This window comes from Schistosoma mansoni, chromosome 3 (assembly GCF_000237925.1).
Source record: "Schistosoma mansoni strain Puerto Rico chromosome 3, complete genome".
Taxonomy (NCBI): Eukaryota; Metazoa; Platyhelminthes; class Trematoda; order Strigeidida; family Schistosomatidae; genus Schistosoma; species Schistosoma mansoni.
In genome coordinates this window covers 11,996,547-12,015,417 of record NC_031497.1, presented here as the reverse complement: position 1 = coordinate 12,015,417, position 18,871 = coordinate 11,996,547, and the positions used below count along the sequence as shown (strand labels likewise).

Below are 18,871 nucleotides of genomic sequence, written 5' to 3'. Positions count from 1 at the left end.
AAGTTTTGCTTCACTTTCTATTGACCTGTAAGCACCCTGAATTTTGTAATTGCACAAACTATTTTGTGACATGTATATGAAATACACATATTTGATCAAATATCTCAATTGGGTTATTTTATTTACATTTGGTTTTAGATATCGCTATTATTGTAGCAGAAGAATACAAGGGCTAACTACTAATCATTTATCTTTTGAAAACTGAAGGCTTTTGTGTAAAAGGAATAGCTAAAACATATTATTTGGTTGTAGCTCCAGTTTTTGCTTTGTGTATTTTTTTCCGTTCAACCAACCTGCCGATATGGATTTTCAACATCATCAACAAATCTATGAGATATGATTTCTGCCTTCAAAAAACTTCCGAAGATACGGTCTTCAGCCTTATCGTCAGTTCGACGGTCATGCACTTCTTTATCTTATTTAAACGCCAATTCCTCTGTTCCTCTCATAGAATTGAGCAATCGCCGTGAAATCTTTGTTAACAAAGTGAATATTTGCGCTAAACAGATGGTAAATAAGCCTTCATATCATATTGTGGTAATACCAGCTTCCGAAATACAGTATATGGCATACCATGTCCCATACCCTTTTCACCAAGATCCCAACTTCTTCTACTTCACAGGGTTGAATGAACCAAATGGAATTCTGTTATTTTGCACAGATAAAACAGAAGAACGTGACGATCAAAGTGACCTTAACTGGTCGACCCATCTTTTCGTGGAGACTCGGAACAAACATGCTGAGATCTGGAATGGTCCATCCTTGACGTTATCAGAAGCTTCTTTGGCAACTGGGGTTGATAATTCCCATCCTTTGAGTGAATTTAGTAAATTTTTGGACCATCAAGCTTTATCTACACAATCCATATGTGTTTGGTATAGTCCATTATCATCCAAAAATTTTGTTGAGCGCCCCTTGAATAAGTTTGTTTTGAAAAAGATTGTAGAATTCTCCCGGCAAATTAACGACAAAAGAATTAGTTTTGAAAATCCAGACTACTTAATCGACAGCATTCGCCTTATAAAATCAAATTATGAAATCAAACAACTTAAAACTTCGGTTATTGCAGCGGTTGAGTCTCTTAAGTCGGCTATGCAAATTACACAACCAGGAATAACTGAAACTGCTTTACAAAGTTACATAGAATACCAAATGCGCAGCCGAGGCTGCTCTGTTGGGTATCCACCTGTTGTCGCTGGTGGGGACAGAACAAACATCATTCATTATATGAAGAACAATATGAGAATAGACAATGGGGAATTGGTTCTGGTGGATGCTGGGTGTCGCTTTAACGGATATACTTCCGATATTACCCGAACTTGGCCAGTCAACGGTATGTTGAAGTGTTTTTGTTTACCTAATGTGAACACTTGATAATTCTGAAGTTTACAAAACGAGAAATTAAAGCTAGGCAGATTTGGTTAGGTTTTTCCAACTAACTAGATTCCACGAATTGTTATGTCATTGATAGCCTCGTTTTCAAAAAAGTAGCCCCAAAATATCTTAATCATTTGTACCAAGCGGTAATTCCTAGCATACAAATACTGAAGGCCTGTACGGTCAGTACGGCAAGTCAAAAGATTACTTGTGAAATTCGTATTTGAAATTTAAATCACTCTAACTTTTAATCGAAGAAAATTGTCTAAACTTCTTCAGGGTAATAACCGAAATCAAGATTATTGAAAAGTATGTGACGTTTAAAAATCATATCTACACTAAATGCCTATCCAACGATATTCAAGTGTTGACTTTAGTAATTAGGATAACATAAGTATTATATTTAGGGGTATTCGAATCATCATGCTAGCTAGAAATTTCCAAAATAGAGCAATTTACAGAAAGCAGAACTAGATAAGCACAAATAAGCATATTATATTTGGAATTCAAAATCAGCAGGTATTCAAGTACGACAGAATCATTAGTTCGTACAAATAAATGTTGAAAGTACACAAGATGAAAATAGATGATTGTGTGTATGTGGGACTGTGCGGTATTAATATTCAGTGAATGTTCATGATTTGTCTACTAAGCGCCTTTTTAGTCCTTTGGTAAATGTCGCCGATACTTATCGCTTTCTCATCTATAGTTTTTATAATGCAACATAACCACACTCCTTACTCACTCTCCTGAATATTTTCGTAGAAATAATCAAAGCCTTGTAAGACATCAGTCGTACCAGGTCATTTCGATTTCTTATTTTAAAGAAGTACCTGAGATTTTGTGTCAGTTTGATGAATTATCTGATCTCATCCCACTTATGAAATTTGAGATATAAGGCTGGACAGGTAAGATGTCTTATCCCTACCACCCCATAACTTTCTACCCGTTGTCTTAACTTATACTAGGTTCCGCTGTCCAGTAAAATGTACATTAGTACCTACTAACTCCTCCATAGTTGGTGAATTTTTCAATAAGGTCAAATCCAAAACATTGTAATTACATATTAAAATCTGTTTATTCATTAGGAAACTTTTCGGCACCCCAAAAAGTTATACATGAAATATTAGTTGATGTACAAAACTCATGTGCATCTTTAGCCTCCCCTGAACAAAGTCTGCAAGATCTATATCATCATATGCTGTCTGAAATAGGACGACACTTAATAAGTGAGGGGATTATCCCAGATCAGGACAAGTTTTACGTAAGTTGATTTTTTTTGACAGATACTTTTATTCATTAAATTGCTTCATAATTACACACTCCCATCAGTATTATGATTGGTATTTCCGTGATGTTATACTTAATTGACATACGATTTTTCCAGCACCTTGAACTTGATTTAAATTACTTCTTGCTATGGATATACTTATTTTCATATACTGTCTGTTGCTGGTTTCAAGATGATCTACTATACAACCATCTATTAATGGTTGGGTGTTAATTTTAGTTAACTAAAAATAAGTAGAAGTTTTGATCGATTTTACGGTACTTTCAGTCGCTACATCATAGTAGAGTGAAATGGGTACTGCAAAAAAATTTGCGAGTTCATTTGATATGTGTTTTCAGAAAGATGCATAAGTCTTTGATTTCCACTTAAACTGATTAACAACAATTATTGGTTGACATATACTTTGCAGCGTAAATCCTTTCAAATGCAAACAACAAACTTCTATAACATTAGGTATATAGATACGCATTTAACCACCATCTACATTATGTATCTTTAATAAGTGGTCTCTCAAATGTACATAATTCGTCCACTTTAAATGTCCTTTGTAAATAGAGTGGTGGTTATACGATATAAAAACGACTTCCAATTTATAGTTCGGATGTTCACAAACCACTTCACCCTAAGCATTGTTAGTAGATGCAGACTACTTAGTTGGGTGCCGCGCGACTATCGTAACCAATGATTAGAGACTCTGAGTGACATGACTCAGAATCAATCACATTGGTATAGGTGTCTTCCACTAAACCGTGAAATTAAAATTGCTTTATACCTTTCTCTCTACGAACTAATTTCCCTGTATTATATCGTTATATGCAATCTTCCTTTTATTTATTACTACCGTTGAAGCAACTACTATGAATTTGGTGTCCATAGTGTTGCGGTAATGAGGTGTGGCAACTTAGAACGACGCATACATGTGCCTAGTTGTATGTTGTAGCTGACTGATCCCATTTTACCTCTCTCTGGGAGCTGGTCAGTACTACTAGTCCTCACATAGTGTGACTTGAGGTCGAATACGTGGATCTGCAACCACGAAACGAGTTTAAAGTTATATCTAATATGCTGGACATAACTTTTCATCTTTCTTATAATGCTTGTCAAATGTTTCGAAATATGTAGTTCCTCTAACGGAAAAAATTCTTAATAATAATCTCACGCAAACTTTCTTTAAATGTGGTTTGAATGCTCATATGAAATGTAGTCACATTGAGAGTTTCCTAATCGTTGACCTTAGCACTATATAGACGTTTGGATGGATAATTTAGCATGAAATCCAAATTGCTGACAAAAATAGTCTAATTCACTGACGACAATCTGGAACTCAGATTCACAAATATCTTGTCTATTTCGTCTTCAGATATTTTTGTTACTAGGCGCCAGACAGAAGCACTTTCCTTAAGGTTGCCGCTTTATAACATACACGATTTAGACTTAAAGTCTAGATTTCGAAACTTGTAAACTTTTGTCAAACCGCTAGATCAGTTTTAGCGCAAAGATTTATGCTTTTTCTCCAAATATGTGATCATGATATATTTTACGATTTTAAACCGACCTTATGCGAAAATTTTATTTTCAAAATTCAGGTTGCTCAACAGGTATGTCCACATCATGTCGGACATTATCTTGGTTTAGACATCCATGACACCCCCACAATACCTAGTACAAAACGGTTTGAAGCAGGTGTTGTGTTCCCTTTAGAACCAGGTATTTACTTCAGAGATGAGCTGAAGAAACTGGGCGTTTCAAAAGACTTTCTTGGCATTGGTATGCGAGTAGAAGACGATTTCGTCATGTCGAAAACTGGCTGCGCTGAGAATTTAGAACACATCAAAGATGATTTATTGATAGAAGAAGTCTAATGTTCATGTAATAAATTCAAAATTGATAAATATGTTGATTTAAAAAATATGGATTTCTTGATTCTCACAATAGTTATTTTATCAGTGTTGCGTGAAAATACTTAATAACACTCCGCCTAAAGCAAATGATTTTTTCGGTCATTGTCTGGGCGTGACTTACGAAAGCCTGCTATCTAGTTTTATCGAACTGTCTATATAAAATTCACCGAATTAGAACAATCTTTGACAGAGGAATGTTGGTCATACCGTGCATTAAGTAAGATGATAACGAAGTCGACTGAGAAATAAGCCCTTAGGTGTGGTAGCTCACATCAGCCAAGTTTAAAATCTGAAGTATTCTTTGTAAATGGATAAGTTTATTTTCAATTCATAACCTAATACTTTCAAAAACTGATAAGTAATTGAGGTGAACAGTCGTGATGTTCAAAGACTAAGAAGAGAATGAGGTCAGTAAACACTAAATTGAACAGATTTAGTTAGTAGAAGCACGAAAGGTCTTCTAACGGCGTATGTGTTAGTAAGTGGACAATATTTAAGTACGTTTGTCAGGACTTGCGAGAGAACAGTTAAAGTCATCGTCAAGTAGGTGGTCGAAATAATGAGGTGATGATAATGACAATGGTATGTTGAAAAAGATGGTAGGAAACCTCAAAATATATGGAGTTCGTTTCTCATTTACTGAACACGTGGATCACTTCACTCATAAAAGTATAGGAATGTGGACTGAACTGCTCCGCTTGCTGGACGTAGTTACCTTGAGCCCAGCGCGCTAATCATTCATGAGTTGTTGTTTGGTAACTGGCAGCATATGTAGGAAGATTGGATCGTTTAGCTATTATCACCTCAACTACCTTGTCTCCATGTTGTCAGAAATAGTGTGTTTCCAACGTTTATTTACGTGTTTTTCATGTGGAGTGGCTGGCCGGTGAACAAGGTAGTGCTACAGTTAGGATAAAAGGAAGCTTCTCGAATGTGAATAGGATAAAGAGTTATAGTCAGATGAATACTTATTAGTAGTATGATGAGGGAGATGGACTGAAGATCGGTTTTCCCAATTTTTTCGTGAAATGAGAGCACTGAAGTGGGTTTACACTTCCTTGAATAGCATTTGAACACGACTGCCTTTGTGTGCTGTTGTAGTTTAGTATTTATCCATGTGGCTTGATTTTCCGTACATTTGTTTCCAAAGTTCCTGCGTTTGTCCCATTGAGTCAAGCGTCCAAGGACGGTCTTATGCTTCTTTATGACTGGTAAATTTGATATTATTGAGAATGCTGCTTATCGAATCATGAGTATTTCCGAGTTCTCTTTTCAGGCTAACGAGTGTGTCACCTACATTACGTATCGAAATCTTCAGTTTGATTACTAGTAGAGATGTACCTTGTAGTCTTTGCATCACGGTATCTTCAATTATTCGTGAAATAGGGGATCCTATTAGTTTGTCTGTTGAATTAGAGATATGCAGTACAGCACAGATTGGTGAGTTATAAGAAACTTGTGCACTCAGGGGACTAAATTGGAAAATCGATAGAATGATCACAAGATCCTATCAGATGTTTTATTTCCACGCAGAGTCCTTTGCACAAAATGCATGTTGGTGTCTGGCCGTAACAGAATGCTTTGTGATGAGATATTTAATTCATCTTTGATCTGTTGTAAAGTTGAGAGTGGACAAGTTCAGTGGATTTTGTTCGTCACTGAACTTGTTTCGCAATTTGTCTTTTTTTGACGCGTTTGCTTAGAGTTCTGTTGATTCAGCTGTCTAATTCTTAAATAGGATTTGTCATTAGTGGTTGTTATGGATTTGTTTTTTAGTACACCATCGGCCTTCTTCATGCAATCTTCGCCCATAACTACCTTAGTCTGTTGGTACTATGACGACCTTTTTGTTCACCTATCTTTTTAAGGTTTCTCGCTCTTGTGCGGGTAAATGTGGAGTCAGTCTTTTTCTGTTTAGTCAGGAGTACTATGACTTAGCAAATTCCTTGTTGGGTTTCTTCGCTTAGTCCTGCTTTATCAATGGTGATTAAACGCTGTAGATTTTTTAAAATTCTATACAGGTACTTCGGAACAAAGTCAAATTACATAGTTATTTACAAGGAGCGAGTTAAAATTACACGAGTGGTAGCATTATGTCAACGAACAAGTAATTGATCACTCATGTTTCCTATTAATGTATAGTTAATTGTCTATTAGTAACTATATGCTGTATTTAATCATATCATTTTAAGTATCGCTTTGTGAATAAGGATGAATGACCAAGCAGCCTATGTTAGATAATATCGGAGTCGACACAAACTTTTACTGGTTTAGTTTGTCGTATTACACGTATATTGTGAAAGGACTTTACTGGAATAAAAAGCAGAGTAGTCATAATAATGATGTCAGTGACTCTGAAAACTTACACATGATATGTAATTCAAAAAAAATGATGAGAATAATCACATGATACTGAGCTGAAGATTCAGAATAAGGAAAAACTTCATTTGCAACACTTTGATCGATAGTCAGTCGCCTGAAGTTTTGAACAATAAAATACAATTACTCTGAGGACTGTAAAAAGATTACTAAAACGAATTAAATCAAACGTCAGTAGCTCCATTCGGTAATACTAAATCTTGCTTTTACCACTCTTAACTATTCTCGAACTTACTTTTACGCAACCCAGAATAGCATGACATATTTCATCACTTATTATTGATAAGGTTTAAAGCCGACAGACGACCACATTAAGAAGTTCAAAATTATTTTTTAACCGTTATAACATGTATAACTATATCATCACATTAGTAATATGAGAATAAGCAAAGTTACCTAGCTGAAAAAACACGACAAGTTTTCTGCGCTTTAAAATAACAAAAACGCGACCATTAGAAACTGAAGTAAACATCGATAAACGTTACATAAGTGTTACCTTACAATTAATTAACAATGTATACATGGTATAATTTCTTGTTTTTTTTTAGAAAAAAACAATAAACTGGTCGGTACAATTTTTACTCAGAAATAATTAGTAATAACAGTATCCAGGAATCGACAGTAAGTTGGACTGTATGAATAGTGAATTAATGACATCTACGACCAAGGATAAATTACTGTGGGACATTACTTACTTTCACCTGCATTTATAGTTTCGACATGTCTTATTTTTTTATCAGGATCTACAGGTGGTGTGATCAGTTCACCTTCTTCATGATTTGATGGCTCTTCAATTTTCCTACATTTGGACTCTTCGTTATCATTGATCTTTACTGAAACAGAATACTTGTTATCATGACAACCCATATAAAATCTGGAGCTTACTGATGTAGCGTGTTGATCGACAGGGACGATAATTTCAATTGACTTGGCTGACTTTACATCAGCCAGACCTAAGGTATCTAATGAAGTAAAAAGATATAACAAACCACAAGTTTGTGGCTCGCTTTGGGGTCTGCGTTTCTTCGCTTTCGCAAAATATTCAGAGACAGATAATGGACTAATCACAGTAGGAATTTGACAATCAGATTTCTCTGCAGAAGCATTCGGCGAAGCTATTTTTTCTTTCAAAAATGGCTGAGTATGTCCAAGAACAATGGACAGATCTTGCTGACCATACTTAGATGCATCCTTTGCCTCTAAAGTCTTCATACCACTTCTCCAACTCATTGGTAAATATTCACTGATTGGATTTGTTTTATCAGAACTATTATGGGAGTTGTTTAGCTTACGCAGAAGACTCGCGTATTCATCAATCTGCCGGATACCCAAACCAAAGTCCGACTTCATACCCAGCCCCCGTGTGCCTTTCTGTGTTGAAGCCTAGAAATCTTTTGGAAAATAAAAGTGATACCTTTATAGGGGCTTTAATACCGTTACTGTTTTTTCCTAAACCCTTTCCGGGAGCCCAACCATATTTTTCCAGCATTTTTCTGCCAAAATTGTTGAGATTGGTAGCCCAAAGATTCCCATTTGGGTCTGTTGAATACCTTACTTTTTTACGTTTTTCTGAAAGCATTTTGAAGTATAAGGTTACAGGAAGATAATATCTAAAAACATAAAGGGGGATCAACAGGTTCTAATTCCCTAAAAAGTTAAAACTTAAGAATCCCAGCTAATTTTAACAGTAGAGTTAAATGAACAGATTTTACTTACGTTGAATAAACAAGAACAACGTACTACTCGATACGAATTTGTTTTAAATAGGCACACATTTCCATACTAAGTCAATGCAGTAAGAGGGAATTAACGAACACAAGGTAACGAAAGAATATACGATATTGAATAATACTGGACGTAGAGAATGTTTTTACAAGAAATGAAGCAAACAAGAAGCATAAATTATGACTGGAAATCTAAGAATGAGCGTGCGAAAGTATACACGCAATGTCCCGAACCATTGGTTATAATTATCACACAGAACGCAACAATGGAGTCGGCACGTCTTCATACTTCTTAGAACGAACATTAATCTGTCGGCCAGTGCCATGTCTTAACTAGATGTTTCTGGCCTCCAGCTAGACATCAGATCATTATGGAAGCTAGTGCTACGGATACTATATTGACCAAACTGGAAGTCAAGAAAAATATTTGAAGCGCCCAACCATCCCATCTTGAGTAAAATAATGGACAAGAATCAATCTACTACGTTATACACTACTAGTTATACAGAACAGCTAATTTATCTTCATCTAGTATTTAACTGAATTCGTACACCAATCTTGTTCAGATCTCGGGGTACTACAAGGTTTCTAGACATCGTTTTAAAGTTAAGAGAAAACTGACACAAGCAGTCTAATTTACAATCCAAGGCAACAGAAAAGTCATCGTACAACTGGATTTTAGAACATTTAAGAAATAAATTATAGGTCTATGTATCCTTTAAACAGTATACAACTAACGAATGGTATAGATATCAGTACACAGAAACAAATTCCTGGATAAATAACTGTGCATTTTATTGAACTGCAACGACATTGTATTCTAAGACTATAAATTATGACAATCCACAACTGGTTTCCATGACACAAATATGCAACGAGTAGGTATCAGAGACTCAAACGCCTTAAAATAATGGCCTACAAATTACAGACCCGTCTAACATACGAGCAGGGGAGTTTACCACTACAACTAGACTAACAACCGAATTTATGTTTAGTTTCCGAAAGATTACAGAAATAGGTTATAATTTCTGGACGAAATGAAATTAAGGACAAAAAACCAAAGATTTTGGAGCGAGAATTATTTACACTAACAGAAAAACAGCATTTAGGGGTGAGACTACAATATATATTCACGACCGTTGAGTGATCCTTAAATGACCTCAAGACAATTTACCCACTTACTAGAACTATAAACTGGTATGCGTACTTAGGATTATGATTTGGAATTAAAAAAATGAGGTATTTTATCACAAATTGACGAGCATGGCAAAAATAGTCAGAGCCCTTCAAAGTCGCCCGCCGTTACGTTTTAACAACCTTGAAAGGCCTTGCAAGAGGCGCTCATTCCGTATTTGAGTTGTTGGGGCTCTGTTGGATGTCCGTTGGATTGCACGAATATCAGGTTTTCTCATATTTGAGTCGTGTTTCGCTGTCGTAAATTCGCAAAATCAATGCGAAAAGCGTTAATTTAGCTTTCTCTGTTATGAAGTGTACAACCTTGCTCTATTTTTGCTTCCTAACTTCATCTAAGATACCAATTACCCCACCTAACGTAACTGTCCTTGTTCATAATTTGTTGGGGTCTACAAAACAGCGTATTGAGAATAACTAAACAGTCAAAGATACTCTTAGTTTGTTTGAATCGTTGTTTTCCGTGAGAGGTTATACGAAATGTCGAGTAACCGGTAAGTCTTAAATGTGTGTAGTCCTTTCTTCAGTTATTGAAGTATTATCGCAAGAAATAACTTTTTAATAATTAATAAGTGCTGTTCGTAGTGATTCACGTTCAAGAGACATCCCAGTCAACTTAAGCGAAGCATTTCAACTCATGATAAAGAACAGGCTTTTCGGAAACTGGATTGAATTTGACCGTGTCTTAAGGGGGTTCCAAAATGTATGGAAAAATATCCCTACCGCTTCTCAGACCACTCATACTCACTTCATTCACGGCAAAGATTAACTGATGAAGGACATTGGATTTAAATAGATGTTTGTGGTGTTTCATTGCACATTTGGTCATAGGCGTAAATCACAAGGTCTAACAGTGAATGAAAAACCCTGAGAACTTCAACTAAGGTGTGACATTGATGGTCTTAGTTTCAAAACTGCCAACTGAGGTTTCACGTAGAATTGGACGTTGAGGAACAAGTCATAAAATCATACAAGATGCTACACAATCATCCTTGTAGTAGTTTATGGATGGGTTGTAATCCATGGACTAGAAGATTGTTCCCAGAAGGAAAAGGAAATTTGAAGCCGATTATACTTCAGTCAGTATCAGCAGATGAATCAATACAAAGTATTAAAGATCGAACTGGTAAGCAGGTTACTGCTGCTGATATAAAGACTATGAAAGCTCAACTCTCCACAGGTAATTGTCGAAAAGTATATTTTAGGTTGTTATACATGATTGCAAGTATTTATATTGCTGCAAAACGGTGATATAAGAGAGCATTTAGAAAATGAATATGTCACTAGAATCTGCTTTAGCACTTATGAGCAGATAGAATTATATGATAAATGTTCAGAAGTAGTTTGAATTGATTCTGCTTGCAACACCAATAATAAAACGTACTTATCTTTTTGCAATTCTACTATGTAGATATTCGTTATTCAAGTTGGTAATAAGGGATGATTTTGGACGAGGCGTCCTGTGCTGTTCGCATTTACGCAAAAAGAATTTCGAGCAGATGTAACCTGAATCTTCAATAAGTTCAGAAGGCAAACTCTTACAGGTAAGCTCAATCAATTACGAAATAAATAAACTAGGTATTCTTAGACAATGCAACCGACGGAAGATAATTAACAGATAATAACACTACAACATCATTACCCAGAGGGAGAGAACAGTATATACAGATTCAGCGAGGCCAAAAGGTGCACGAACAACAGATTATTAAGAAATACGGTGAATGGTTTGTGATGATGGTGGAGAGCAAATTCAACAATTTTTATTTAAGAACCGCCAGTAACTAGGTAAAAGTGAAACTTCTCAAATACTTATCTTCATGCAGTCCTTTTACGATCGAAAATACGGTTGGGAATGTGACGAAATGTGGAGACGTGACATGGAATGATTACTGTTAAAATTTCTTTGTGTTTGTACTTTTGATTTCACCATAGTGTAGCTGTAAATAATTCCCCAAAATCAATGGCTTTTTAAGTGTTCGATATTGGATGCTGACCAAACTAGTTTTAGTGGACTAGTTTACCTGAAGGCGTTTGCTCATGCATCCTCAACAGATCACGTTACAGCATGGCGTGGGAAACATATCCTACGATCATTAGCCATATTAGATCAGTCACTTCTCGATATACTGATAACTCATCAAATACATATTCCAACCTCTTTGCTTCTGACTTCTGATTTTAACTGGGTGGGCTCGATTCGATTATAGAAGGTGTTACTGGCAAAGTGTTGTCAAACTACAATACTGGTGGTATCTTCACTTGTGAGCACGACGTGATCTGGTACACCAAATGATAACCCATGAGTCTGTCCCTTTTTGGAACTTCAATAATCGTTGTTTTGCTTTATTTGACTTATATATTGTAATTTTTTTTACAGTTTTCTGATATACTTTAATTATATATTTTTCGTTCATTATGATACTTGTTTTTTCATTATGACAGAACAGACACCGAAAGTATTTAAGTTAAAGTCTACCCCCACCCTCGATTCAGTTCACGCCTTTTTGGCCGGAAAATATCGAAGCCTGGTTCTGCTATGCAGAAGCTGACTTTACGGGCACGGCACTACGGACTCAAGCACGCAGTTTCTCGCGGTTGTTAAGGCAATACCGTGCGAATTTAACAAGTACGTCACGCCTAGTATGTTTACTAGTGATGTTTCGGAACATTTTGAAACTCTCAAACGATCGATTCTGAGACGTGGAGATCTAACCGACTGACAAAGGTTAGACCAACTCCTCAATAACATCGACCTGCAACATGGTTCTGCGACAGACATGTTTCTAAGGATGAGCGAGGTTCTCGGCCAACGAACTTTCGATGATGGCCTATTCAGACAACTTTTCTCGTCTAAGCTTTCTCAACAGGTGCAAACAGTCCTTGTCTCGTTTCAAAACAACGCCGTAGACGAACTGGCCGCATCTGCTGACCGCATCCTAGAAATCACAAAATCTACTAACGCCGGGGTCTTTTCAGTCAGAAAAAAACCTCAAACGACCTAGAATGACATCACCGACCTATGTCATACACTGACACGCTATCTTCGATTTCGTAATGACCGTAGACGGTCAAGAACCTCGCGAAGAAGTGTTTCACGTAGGCGATCTGTCTCTCGACCACGAGAGACGGATAACTCCGACTGGTGCTGGCATCATATTCAGTATGGGAAGTCTCCTAAAAATTGCAGGAAATCCTGCAATTACCCGAACTCCAAGTCGACCGACACAAAAAATAATCCTGGAAACTTCCCGGCCGGCGCGCGTTAACGGCAATCGCAGCCGGCGAACATAGCCGTCTATTATACCTCACGGATATGACAACGAAAGTTCGTTACCTTGTCGACACCGGAGTAGAGGTTAGCGTTCTTCCTGCGAATTCTAACGACAGGCTTCACGAGTCTGCTTTAAGCCTACAGGTGGCGAACGGAAAACCGATTCCAACGTATGGTAAAAGGTACGTCTACCTTAACATCGGTTTATGCAAACCCATTCACTGAATTTTCGTTGTCGCAGATGTTTCTATGCCAATCAGTGGTATAGACCTGTTACAGCACCACAATCTACTCGTCGACACACACAAACGAAGGTTAATAGACAGTATAACTAAGTTATTTGTTTGTGTAACTCCTTTTTCTGGTTGTAGATTATTTCCAGTCACAATTAAGCACGCCATACACCCTATATCAACCATTACTCGACAAATAATCCGAGATATATCAACCTCAACCGAAATTGCCTTGTGTAACCAGCAATGTTACACATCACATCTCGCCTACACGACCACCTGAATTCTCGAAAGCACGCCGACTCGCTCCCGAAAAGCTGAGGTTGGCCAAAAACGAATACGACCACACGATATACTTAGGAATCATTCGACCGTCAAATAGCCCATGGTTATCTCCTTTGCACATGGTCCCTGAAAAAGACAGCAATGATTGGCGTCCAACTGGTGATTATCGGCATCTGAATGCTAAAACCATTCCCGATCGTTACCCGTTGCCTCATATTCATGATCTGACAGCTACCTTGAAAGGTACAACTGTCTTTTCGAAAATCGACTTAGTAAAAGCTTATAACCAAATTCCTATGGCAACTGACGACATTCCGAAAACCGCCATCATAACTCCTTTCGGCCTCTACGAATTTTCACGAATGCCCTTCGGCCTAAGAAATGCGGCTCAAACCTTCTAAAGGTTCATAGATGACGTATTCCGAGGTCTCAACTACGTACATGCGTATGTTGATGACTGTCTGATTGCAAGTCCAGACAGACAATCACATCTCCAGCATCTGGACATTGTTTTCGAACGACACCAAAGGCATGGAATTAATGTAAACATTCAGAAATGTCAAACTGTGACCGACTCCTTAGACTTTTTAGGACACACTATTGATGCTCAAGGCATCCGACCTCTTAGAAACAGAGTGGCGGCCATTCTGGATTAACCAGAACCGACCACAATTAAGCAGTTGAGCACTTTTAACGGCATTGTAAGTTTTTATAGACGGTTCATACCAGATTGCGCATCACTTATGAAACTGTTAACCGATCAACTTCGTGGAAATGCGAAATCAAATAATCTAGACGACACAGCGCGAAAAGCATTCTCCACAGTTAAGGAACATATCGCTAAGGCAACCCTGCTCGCACATCAGGACAATCAAGCAACCATTTTTATTGTCGTAGATACATCCGACTGAGCAATCGGAGGAGTCTTAAAACAAAGGGTTAACCACTCTCTTAATGCTATAGATGACTCCACCTGGGTGACTGTAAACTGTGGATCTCGGAATTATCTACTGGTGGGATGCATATACAGACCACCACATGCAGACTCTAGGTTTGATAGATTACTAACAAACATCTTTTCCATTGCTTCACACCAACCGCATACTTTTAAAATCATCGGAGATTATTTTAATCTGCCAAACATCACATGGTATTCGACTCCGGTTTCAGGCCGACATGACAAGTTAGTTGAAACGCTAGAACTTTATGGATGGGTCCAACAGGTCCGACAACCGACTAGAAGGAATAATATACTTGATTTACTATTTACAATCAACATAGATTCTATCTCAGTGCATATTGGTCAGGAGTTTTTTAAGAGTGATCACAGAGTAATATTGTGTGTCATTCATTCTTTCGACGCCATACAATTGAATTCTAAGGCTGGAATGATGTACAAGAGTAGACATTTTGATCAACAAACCTGGAAACGGACTGAAAGTCTTATTCGTTGTTTGCCATGAGAAACTTATTTTACCACAAATAATATTGACATTGCGATCTCTGATCTATACCACAACTTGATACACTGCCTCGACTACACTGCTCCAATTATTAGCCATGTGGCTTATAACGCCAATAGGGGCCAGAATAATTTTAAAACTTTCAAAAGAAAACTGAGGAAATTAAAACACCGTTACCACAAGCATAATGACTTGTATACACTACAGAGTATACTTAAGTTAATTGACAAGAGTGCTTCATCTAAACGCAAGTATTTTATAAATATAGAAAATAAAGCCCTAGGTAATAAGAACCCAGAATTATCAATACTTCGGCTTTTTAAATCGCGTGTGAAGTCAAATTCTCTTGGCGTGACCAAATTCTTCATAGTTAACGGAAGAATTATTGATGACCCCGATATTATTTGCGAAGAATTCAGTCAGTATTTCTCGCAGTGCTATAACACTAGAACTGAAAGCTGTATCAATACATTTCCAATGCTGACGTGCAGACACTTGTCGAAAATTGATTTTGTACCCTCCAACATCAAGCAGGCCATAACTGCCTTGAAAAAGTCCTATGACGGTGGACCTGACGGGATTCCCTCATCATTTGTGAAATATGGTAGTAGAGAATTCCCATTATTTTGTTTAAAACTTTTCAACCTATCTATGGAATATGGGGCCTATCCATCTGCATGGAAAACATCTCTTATCACTCCCAGATTCAAAACCGGATCACGCAGTGATATTGCTAACTACAGACCAATTAATTTGACATCCGTGCTGTCAAGAACTATGGAGAAAATAGTCCACAAACAGCTATTATCATTTTTGCTTTCGGCTAATCTGATCAGCCCATCCCAACACGGGTTTATGACCAAACGCTCCTGCTTCACATCGCATCTGGAATTTTTTGATCAAATTACCCAGAGAAGAGATGTTGGTCAGTCTGTGATAATTTTGTACTTCGACTTTAGTAAGGCCTTCGACAGCGTCCCACACAAGCTTCTTCTTCTAAAACTCTCTTCATATGGAATACAGAATCCCCTTTTATCTTGGCTCAAGTCATTTTTAGAAGAACGTAGCCAAATTGTCCGCTTTGGATCTTTCTACTCCAAACCTGTGAATGTAACCAGTGGGGTTATACAAGGAAGTGTAATTGGTCCATTACTATTTCTCCTTTTTATCAATGACGTTTGTTCCCTCTTTCAATATGGTAAACCTTTTCTTTTTGCCGATGATCTAAAAGTGGTTTATTCATTCTCATCTCCCACAAAAGAAAGCTATATTTCAACAGTAATCCAAGAAGAAATAAACAAGTTGTACGAATGGACTATTTCGTGGAATTTGCCACTTAATGTTGACAAAAGTGGATTTATTAACATTGGCCGTTGCCTTAACTTAAATCTGGCTATACACAAACATACACTGAAACCTCTCAACACTGTTCGTGACTTGGGTTTAAGATACAGCGACAGTTTGAACTTTTCGGAACACATTGCATCTCAAGTATCCAAAGCTAGAAAGCTCATCGGATTCATAATGATTAATTTCAATAATACCGAATCGAGATTATTATTATACAGAAAATGTATCTTACCAATTCTTGAATATGGTATTTTAGTTTACAGTAACTGCAGGCATAAGGACCTGATTAAAATTGAAGGTGTTCAAAGAAGGTTCACCAAAGCTGTTTTGGGGTATTCTGACAACAAAGACTATCACCAAAGATGTCAACAACTCAAACTAGAACCTCTCTGGATCAGGCGTATCAAACTAAACCTTATCTTTCTCTACCGGCTTCTTAACGGTATTTCTTACTCTTCGCTATCTACCCCATCATACTCTATGATACCGTCCCACAATCTACGCAATAAGGAAAATATTCTAGCGATTCCAAAAACTCACACAAATTTACGCCAGAATTTTTTCGTTATTCGCTACTCAACCATCTGGAATAGACTACCAATGAACCTCCGATGCAGTGAAACTATAATCCGGTTCCGAAGTCTTCTTGATGACTTTCTTTCCGAAAGTGGATTGTGTCACCTTTTGAATATTAACGTGCTTAACAACGATTTATACAAAAATGGTCCGTCATCTATCTAACTGACTGAAAAGCAAAGTGAAACCTTTGAAACTTTTCACGTCTATTTCACTTTATTTTATATTTATCTGAATATACAAAGTCTGCTTATGTTCGTATTTATAATTATTACTGTTATTAATATCATTATTGGTCTTTCGACACATTAGATATTCATTTCATCTCTTCTTGTCCTTCTAAACATATTTTATCCAAAGTCTACAATTAAAAACAAAAAACCCCTATGTTCCACTTAAACAAATAATTTTTTTTCAAAATATTCACAACATATAACATATAAAAATTTATATTTAATTATTCTTTGCAATTAATTATGACTATGATAGCATCATTCTAAATTATTATTGCACTAATGTTTATACTACAACCCGGTTTCACTCTGTATACTGTTACATAATTCTACACGTATTTATCCGAGTGCAGTAAAGGTTTATTATTATTGTTACTATCGTTATTATTATTTTAAAATTATTCGTTCATCTCAAAAGTCTATATCCATTACACTATTATGATCATGGTTGAACCCTTTCACTATGTGTTCATTTCTTTACTCTCTCCTTTTTTTTCCTTCTAAATAAATATTATTCTTAAGATTACGAAGCTTTGGATTAAGGCAATAACTTGTGTTACGCTGAAATCAACTTATCAGTCTCTTTTTATCTTCACTATGTATATACACCTCATACACATTGATTATCTTTTGCACTTAATTGAAACTTTCAGAGCATCACCCAAAACTATGACTGTGCTCGCACAAGCACTTATTCTAACGTCATATCTTACCGCAATAATAAGTTATTTACTTATTAATTTATTCTGTTTTATTTTATTTTTATTACTCGTTTTTGCTATACATACATAGTTGTTTATTCTTGTTCTGCGTTAAGATATTTACGTCTTCCGCGTCTCCTTTATTTCTATTTCCTTAGTTTCTTCCTTTCCTCCTTCAAAATCAATTCAAAATTCTTGCTAATTACACAGAACCTGATTTATTATTACTATTATTACTATTCTATTATTAATATTTTATTTTCCTTTTCCTTCCTTTCTCAAACATGGCATATGTATTGTTAACATTATTGAAAATTGTGTATTATTGCATTTTTGAAGAAACCCGAAATGGTTTCTTCACAGCACTTATGTACCCATAAGATGTTTGTGAATAATAATAATAATAATAACCTTTAGGATTTTTCTGGAGACGGTTGCTGGACACTGAATCTAGGTACAGCACGTTCGGTAGGGAACTCCTAGCTATGTATTGTGCCGTAAGGCATTTCCAACATTCCATCGAAGGAAGAGAATTCACGCTTTTTACCAATCATTAACCTCTTACCTTCTCTTTAAGCTCATCCTGGGACAAGTACTCACCCCGCGAGTCTCGACAACTGGACTACATTTCGCAGTTTACTACAGATATACAACACATTTCTGGAGCAAACAATGTAGTAGCGGACGCCCTGTCTCGTATAACTTCCTTGAACAGTTTCCAAGGAATCGACCTTCTGAATCTCGTCCAGCTTCAAAAAGAAGACACTGATCTTCAGCACGAGTTATCCTCAACAACTCTAAAACTGCGTATTAAACAGATGGAAACAGGTAAGGAAACCTTATTATGTGACACATCTACAGTTAGGGATCGACCAATAGTACCAAAGCATTATCGA

The 18,871-nt window shown here is 36.7% G+C and overlaps 2 protein-coding genes and 1 pseudogene across 3 annotated transcripts, besides 1 other annotated feature; 2 read left to right on the top strand and 1 right to left on the bottom strand.

Moving 5' to 3' along the window:
- Nucleotides 1-336: 336 nt before the first annotated feature.
- On the top strand, nucleotides 337-4,313 carry Smp_210480 (aminopeptidase P homologue (M24 family); the record flags this gene model as incomplete). The annotated part of the gene is made up of 2 exons (XM_018799240.1): nucleotides 337-1,333; nucleotides 4,255-4,313. 2 exons carry the CDS (start codon nucleotides 337-339, stop codon nucleotides 4,311-4,313), a joined length of 1,056 nt encoding a protein of 351 aa, XP_018651049.1.
- Nucleotides 4,314-7,351: 3,038 nt separating this feature from the next.
- On the bottom strand, nucleotides 7,352-9,986 carry Smp_010140.1 (hypothetical protein). 2 transcript variants are annotated; one of them, XM_018799239.1, is made up of 7 exons: nucleotides 9,851-9,986; nucleotides 8,363-8,517; nucleotides 7,938-8,331; nucleotides 7,834-7,901; nucleotides 7,644-7,794; nucleotides 7,450-7,605; nucleotides 7,376-7,407 (listed from the first exon to the last, which is right to left on the bottom strand). In XM_018799239.1, exons 2-6 carry the CDS (start codon nucleotides 8,435-8,437, stop codon nucleotides 7,541-7,543), a joined length of 753 nt encoding a protein of 250 aa, XP_018651048.1. In that variant the 5' UTR covers nucleotides 8,438-8,517; nucleotides 9,851-9,986; the 3' UTR covers nucleotides 7,376-7,407; nucleotides 7,450-7,540. The 2 variants fall into 2 exon arrangements, with proteins under 2 accessions (XP_018651047.1, XP_018651048.1); XM_018799238.1 differs by having other exon boundaries at nucleotides 7,352-7,605; nucleotides 8,363-8,558; nucleotides 9,855-9,986.
- An 852-nt stretch (nucleotides 9,987-10,838) lies between these two features.
- Smp_127550 lies at nucleotides 10,839-11,211 on the top strand (annotated as a pseudogene).
- Nucleotides 10,839-11,211: a sequence feature.
- Nucleotides 11,212-18,871: the final 7,660 nt, after the last annotated feature.